The sequence below is a fragment of the Bos taurus genome, chromosome 10 (assembly GCF_002263795.3).
Source record: "Bos taurus isolate L1 Dominette 01449 registration number 42190680 breed Hereford chromosome 10, ARS-UCD2.0, whole genome shotgun sequence".
NCBI lineage: Eukaryota > Metazoa > Chordata > Mammalia > Artiodactyla > Bovidae > Bos > Bos taurus.
In genome coordinates, this window is record NC_037337.1 from 2,496,044 (window position 1) to 2,503,953 (window position 7,910).

The window sequence follows — 7,910 nt, forward strand, 5'->3', positions numbered from 1 at the left end:
CCCTGAGGCAGAAGGGATCTTGGTAATGCCTAGAGGCTTTGGTTGAAGAGGGAGCTTGCCCAGAGCCTTCCTTTGACTAAGCTTCTTTACTGCCTTCGCATACCTTGCAGTTATGTGCTTTATGTTCTTTCCACAGCCAAAGGTAACCCAATAAATGTGTGTATACAGAATATTGATGACACATAAGGAACATACTATATACTGATGTTTGGATTCCTTCTCAGAAACGAAGAGAGAGGAAACTCAAGTCAAATGGGGAGACCACTTGGGCAAGGTGGCTGTATAGATTCTCTGTAGTATCCCTTGTGTTCAGTTCAGTTCAGTCACTCAGTCGTGTCCGACTCTGCAGACCCATGGACTGCAGCACGCCAGGCCTCCCTGTCCATCACCAACTCCCCGAGTCCACCCAAAACCATGTCCATCAAGTCGGTGATGCCGTCCAGCCATCTCATCTTCTGTCGTCCCCTTCTCCTCCCACCTTCAATCTTTCCCAGCATCAGGGTCGTTTCCAGTGAGTCAGTTCTTCACATCAGGTGGCCAAAGAATTGGAGTTTCAGCTTCAACATCAGTTCTGCGAATGAACACCCAGGACTGATCTCCTTTAGGATGGACTGGTTGGATCTCCTTGCAGTCCAAGGGACTCTCAAGAGTCTTCTCCAACACCACAGTTCAAAAGCATCAGTTCTTCGGCACTCAGCTTTCTTCACAGTCCAACTCTCACATCCATACATGACTACTGGAAATCCTTGTGTACAGACCACTAAACAAATTATGAGGAGGAACTGTGGCATGTACTCAGGACCCACCTCTCAGCACCCAAAATTCTTTTTTTTCCTGACCATGTTGTGAGGCTTACAGGATATTAATAATTTCCCTATCAGGGGTCTAACCCAGGCCCATGGCAATGAAAGCCCTGAGTCCTAACCACTGATTTGCCTGGGAATTTTCCTTTCCTCCTAGAGTTCTTGAAGTACCTAAGTCTCCAAAAGGTGTGCTATTTTTCCCTCCACTTCCTTATTTTATTTTTTATATGATCCTTTTCAATTTTGGTAATATCCTCAGCCACACTGTAGCCAAGACTGGAACTAAAGTGCTCACCATTTACACCTCTTTCCACTACAGCTAATAATATTGAGTCAATAAAGTATCTTTTAAAAGAGCAATCTTTTCATTTGCACTGATAAACGTATGTAACTATATCTAAAATTCAATGCTGTGTCTTAAATTTCAGTAAGCTACTGTGAAGGTCACTATGATGGATAGTTCTTGACTCTACTGATCACTCTCGTTTCTACCCAGGATGCTGGCTTTCATGTCCTCTGACTTCGTGCTGGGTTTGGCTACTGGGAGGCAATAGCAAGAAATAGGAAGGTGAGAGGGTAGAGAGCTGAGAAGTTACTTCCCTATGCCTGTCTTCTTCCAGGTGGCACAGTGGTAACAAATCTGCCTTTCTGCTGGATCCCTGGGTCGGGAAGATCCCCTGGAGGAAGAAATGACAACCCATTCCAGTATTCCTGCCGGGAAAATTCCATGGATAGAGAAGCCTGGCGGGCCCAGTACATGGGGTCACAGAGAGTCGGACACAACTAAGAATGCACACACTCTGCCTGGTCACAGGTAGGCTCCCTGTGTCTTCCATCCTTTGCTAGAAGTCGTACTTTCTGTCGGATAACTCTCTCCTGCAGTTGGTTAGCTCCTGTCAGATAAGTCTCTCCTGTCGCTGGGATTTTGTGGTTTCCAGCAGCTTCTTGTTCCTTTGGGTCTAGGGGAGGCAGAAGCTTCCTGTGCTGGCAAGTCCTCAGGTGCTTCATTCTCCCTTGTTTTTTTTCTAACCCTGCCTTCTCCTCTGTAAACAGACCCTTCAGTTCAATCGCTTCAATCTTTTCATCTGTTTTTACTCAAAAACCCTGACCTGTTCAGTGAAACTATTCAATTTCTATAATATGAGATTGCTTATAAATGTCTGTTTGTGGTGTTGGATTTATGTGTCAATTTTCAAGTTGGAATGTTAATGGTCAAGTTTTATTAGACTGAGTTTGAAAACATTTATTAACCTTAAACATTAACCGTTAACCTTAAACATTATTTAAGGTTAAATAATATCTTTGAGAGACAATATCATTTGAACTAAATTAGAGAGGGATGCTCAGAGCTGAGTCTTATGTCCTCTGATACTGGGAAAGGGACAGATTTCAAAATATACAATAGTGAATTAGAGAGAACCCCACTAGCAACTTTACCTTGATGCTATAAGGAGTAATCATATGAGTCGATCAAGGAGAAGTAGTTGTCTGCACCACATTTCCAAAAGTGACATATTCCAAAAACAAGAAAGGAGATGATGTTGAAAGGTACCAAGTGCCTACAAACTTTACTGTTGAAGATCTGCTGGGATAATTTTCAAAATGGCCAGGATCCTAAGAGGATGCTGCTGCTGCTGCTAAGTTGCTTCAGTCGTGTCCGATTCTGTGTGACCCCATAGACGGCAGCCCACTGGGCTCCCCCATCCCTGGGATTCTCTAGGTAAGAACACTGGAGTGGGTTGCCATTTCCTTCTCCAATGCCTGAAAGAGAAAAGTGAAAGTGAAATCACTCAGTTGAGTCTGACTCTTCGTGACCCCGTGGACTGCAGCCCCCCAGGCTCCTCTGTCCATGGGATTTTCCAGGCAAGAGTACTGGAGTGGGTTGCCATTGCCTTCTCTGCCTAAGAGAATACCAACATGTTTATATAACGGAGAGTTAATGAGTTTTGTAGGAAAAGAATTTATATTAAGCCTAGGTTTCTATGTAAAGGCCAAAAGAAAAAAAAAATTAGAAGGGAAAGTGATGTCTGTGTCAAAGATACTCTAAAGCAGGTAGTTTTGACAATAAAATGATTAAGAAGTGAAATAGGGTACTAGTCAGTGCTATAATATCTTGAGGAAATGTATGATTTTGGTTTGAACTTAGAGTAAGAAGAAGAATGAAAAGTTTCTGAAGTCATTTTCTTACATGCATCAGTTCAGTTCAGTTCAGTCACTCAGTCATGTCCGACTCTTTGTCATCCCATGAATCTCAGCATGCCAGGCCTCCCTGTTGATCACCAACTCCTGGAGTTTTCAATGGCACCCCACTCCAGTACTCTTGTCTGGAAAGTCCCATGGACAGAGGAGCCTGGTGGGCTGAAGTCCATGGGGTTGCTAGGAGTCAGACACGACTGAGCGACTTCACTTTCACTTTTCACTTTCATGCATTGGAGAAGGAAATGGCAACCCACTCCAGTATTCTTGCCTGGAGAACCCCAGGGACAGGGGAGCCTGGTGGGCTGCCATCTATGGGGTCGCACAGAGTCGGACACGACTGAAGTGACTTAGCAGTAGCAGTATGTTCATCGAGTCAGTGATGCCATCCAGCCATCTCATCCTCTGTCGTCACCTTCTCCTCCTGCCCCCAATCCCTCCCAGCATCAGGGTCTTTTCCAATGAGTCAACTCCTTGCATGAGGTGGCCAAAGTATTGGAATTTCAGCTTTAGCATCAGTCCTTCCAATGAACACCCAGGACTGATCTCCCTTAGAATGGACTGGTTGGATCTCCTTGCAGTCCAAGGGACTCTCAAGAGTCCTCTCCAACACCACAGTTCAAAAGCATCAATTCTTCAGCACTCAGCTTTCTTCACAGTCCAACTCTCACATCCATACATGACTACTGGAAAAACCACAGCCTTGACTAGACAGAACTTTCTTGGCAAAGCAATGTCTCTGCTTTTCAATATGCTATCTAGGTTGGTCATAACTTTCCTTCCAAGGAGTAAGTGTCTTTTAATTCCATGGCTGCAATCACCATCTGCAGTGATTTTGGTGCCCCAAAAAATAAAGTCTGACACTGTTTCCACTGTTTCCACCATTTCCCCATCTATTTCCCATGAAGTGATGGGACTGGATGCTATGATCTTCGTTTTCTGAATGTTGAGCTTTAGGCCAATTTTTTCACTCATCTCTTTCACTTTCATCAAGAGGCTCTTTAGTTCCTCTTCACTTTCTGCCATAAGCATGGTGTCATCTGCATATCTGAGGTTATTGATATTTCTCCCGGCAATCTTGATTCCAGCTTGTGTTTTTTCAAGCCCAGCGTTTCTCATAATGTACTCTGCATATAAGTTAAATAAGCAGAGTGACAATATACAGCCTTGATGAACTCCTTTTCCTATTTGGAACCAGTCTGTTGTTCCATGTCCAGGTCTAACTGTTGCTTCCTTGCCGGGGTCCAGCCCTGGTGTATCCAGGGAAATTCGAAAGAGAGACAGCATCAGCAAATACACTGGCTTTAATTAAATATTAACTAGAGATATAAAGAGTAGTAGAATGAGGATAGCTCAGCAGGAAAATTCAGTGGAGAAAAGAGGCTGAGTAGCTTGGTTTATGCGGGAGACCAATAAAACTTCAAGACAAGAAGCTTGCACCACTTACGTAGGCCGCAGGCATCCTTCCGTTCTCCCAAAGGAGAGGAGACACTGAGGCCTCTCTGGTCAGATCTTAGAAGCCCAGGCAAAATTAGTAAGCTTGGCGGGCTCCACGCTCCAGATGGAAACTCAGCCAGAGTTTGAGAGAGAGAGAGACATGGGGAGACCAGTATTTCAAGCAACTGATCCCAATTCTTTATTTTCCAGAGTCTGTTTTTATACACTGAGGTGTTATACAAAAGTCACGCGGGGTCAGCAGTCTTGACTTTTATTAAAGTATACAGATGTATACAGAGGTCTTAGGGGTGTTACATCATCTTCTGGCCAGGGGGCCTGCTGACAATTTATGACCCTCTCCTTGTGACAGCGGTCAGTCACCACTTATTTCTCCAGGGGTGATTATTCTTAAAACAGACACCACCCAAATAAAGTTACATTCCTATAGGGTGAGGGTGTAGTGGGTTTTAATTAAGGAAAGAATGTACTTAGCCTAAGGTCTAATGTGATTTATATCAAAGGTTAATACTTATTTCTTCTATATATTCATTAATGTGTGTAAGGGCAGGGGATGTGGAGACTTAGCAGCAAACATTGGCTCAACAAATGAGAAACCCTTCACCAATACAATTTCTAATCAGCCCACTATACTTATACTAATGGTTTTCTAACTTCTCTAAGGAACCTGTTTTTAGAAGGTTTAAAGCATCTCGTGCCTCTCATGGTTGGGAGGCTGTGAGCAATCACATGTGGCCGGAAAAGCCTGTCAGGCGGGCTAGAGAACCTTCAGAGGAGTTTGTAAGTTTGGAGCACTCCTGTCACGCCCAGGAATTATTATTAACTGGAGCTCTAAGTTAACTCCTTCTCCGAAAGAGGTGGTGGGGGACAGCCCCCCGTAAAGTCAGAGGTGTAGGTGAGAGCACAAAGTAGTAAAGTAGGCAGATTCTGGTTATGGGAGTAGATGCTCGAGAATTTCCAGCGGGACTCCTGAGGCTCGATCCTGCCTTTGCATATGTCGAGCCTCCTTCCTCATGACCTTTGCCATGGGCGGAGCGCCTCACGCTGGCTCCCAACCTCTCCCCTTTTTTTATTTCTTAAAACAGCCAGATGTAGCTCAGTCGTGAACTTCTGAATGCTCTGCCGAAGAATCCTGACAATACAAGGAAGAATGATTATGAGAAGTAGGATTAGAGCACCAATGGCAGCATAACTAAGGATATTAGACGGAATATTTTTTCCAGAAATAAAGTTAGAGCAGGTGTGAAAAAAGTCATTAGCTGCTAGTCGAGAGTGTACCAAGGTCTGTATTTGATTATGAAGTTTCCCTAAGTCCAGGCCAATATCAGAACTGTTCCAAACACCTGAGATATGATTTTTAATCTTTTCCCATTCAAGATGTCTCGCATATCCACCTGTAATCAGCGTGGCATGTCAAAGCCATCTTCACCTTTAAAGCCTGTAATTCAGTCTCAATGTGCATAATTGCCTCTTCCAAGGCGTCTACCCTCATCTCCAACTTTCTGTCTATAGCTTCCTGTGTTGCTAGAGTTAAAGAAATATTTTTAGACATGGCATCAACATATTGGGCAGTATGCACCTGTTGAGTCAATGATATTGCTGCCATAGTAACAGAAGTAATTGCTGCTATTAAAGCTGATATTCCCAAAATAAGTAGACCCACAAACCGCCATTGTCTCATTAAATCTTGCAGTTGTTGTAACATGGCGAGACCATTATTGTCATACCAGTGGGAGGTCACGGTCACGGGTATCATGAGATAGGGTGGGCGTTGTAACACCACAAAAGAGCAAACATTATATTGAGGGGTCAAACAGGATGAAAGCATACATTGTTCACAAGTTACCACGTTAGGTCCACCTGAATAATTCATGCGTACATTAAGTTTGTTGGAGTCATTAGTAAAAAGGAAAACATAAGGCGAGGGTAAACAAGCTAAAACAGAACAAGTGGAATCGTTATCTGGGCGAGATAAAGAAATGACGGCAGTAGCAGAGAGGGCTCTCCAAATCTCAGGTTGCCAATAGGTTTTGCTTTTAGCTGTATAAGACAGCATAGGAGGAACAAATTGGTTAGTATGCCATCTAGTGGCTTGTGTAGTCCAAGGAAGAGGGATCCTATTCCAATTCTCAAATCTGCCTTCAAATGTTTTCTTGATCAATGGATCCTCACACGGATTCGGGTTGCTCCAGTCCTGAATAGTATAATTCCCACCGCCTGGTATCCTATAATCAATCCTTGAACTATAAGTACAAGTTGTCCAGGTCGGATACCCAGTATGACCATCTATGGTCTTCCACACTTCATCTGAAGGAGCAACCTTATAACACTTTGGATAACCGGGAGGGGGTGTAAAACACAGGGTCACATAAGGGTCAAGGATCCTGGGCAAGTGGGCCACTAATGCCCAAACTACTCGATGATGTAAAGACTGGGTATCTATTTTTGAGGAATCTGTTATAATTATTTTTGTAGAGGCCCCAGTGCACCCTTCTTTAGTGGGTGTAATAAAACTCTTTGGATTACTGGGGAAGTTAAAGCAAACAGGAAGATCGTCTATTAATCCCCTGAAGGTATAATTAAAATTAACCGGATATTTATCTTTAGTGTAAGAAGTATAGAATGCTCCCAAAAGCTGAGGTTGGTCTGCGTTGACCCGTATAGGTTCGTTATTCCAGGTAACAACCTGGAAAGTTGGAGGATCTGGGAGATATGCCCAATACTTAGCTGGAATAGGGGAGGCGCTTACCTGGCAGGAAAGCAAAGCAAGCATGGCAATAAACATTTTCTCAGGAGAAGCTGGAGATCCCTGCAAGGAAGTCATTCCCCGTGCCTGGTGGCAGAGTGTTTTTATTTGTCCCCAAGTGGGTATGGGGGCATTCCGGGTCACCTGAGTTAGGCGGCCTGGGATGTTTCTGCGGCGCAGGGAATCAGGGGGAGTAGTGCCCCGTATGTAAAGCTGAGACATCTGTTCAGTGGGCAGATCCGTTCCTTGCTCCTCAGAGGTCTCTGAAGTCAGTTGTCTCAATGTCGGTGGCATCTCGCGTGCTGGCGGGGGAAGCGGAGGCAGAGGAGGCCCTTTCCTCTTTCAGGGTCGTAGCAGCCGTGGAATCCGGTATCCAAGGGGCTGAGACATGACGAATCAATCTGTCCGGAACCCAAATTGGAGAATCTGCGTCCTGTGGAAAAACACAAGCATATCCTCGACCACTGGTTAACAACGGGTCGGGACCTTTCCATTGTCCGGAGAGGAGGTCCTTCCATTTGACTAATGCCTTTGCATTCAATTGCTCCAGGCACCAATGGTGAAGCATTGCAGTAGTTCCGGCAGAATTGGCATTTAAAATATTTATTACAAAAAGAGCATGTTGCAAGATTTGCTGGGGAGAGCTATACTTAAACTCCCCTTCTTTCAATTTTTGAGTTTGAAGCTTATGACCTTTGCCACGGGCAGAG

The 7,910-nt window shown here is 44.3% G+C and overlaps 1 protein-coding gene across 1 annotated transcript; it reads right to left on the reverse strand.

The window, feature by feature from the left end:
* Positions 1–1,586: 1,586 nt before the first annotated feature.
* LOC104973030 (uncharacterized) lies at positions 1,587–7,590 on the reverse strand. The gene is given in 3 exon segments (XM_010808855.1): positions 1,587–1,888; positions 5,498–5,832; positions 5,834–7,590. Coding segments are annotated over 3 exon segments (2,394 nt in total).
* Positions 7,591–7,910: the final 320 nt, after the last annotated feature.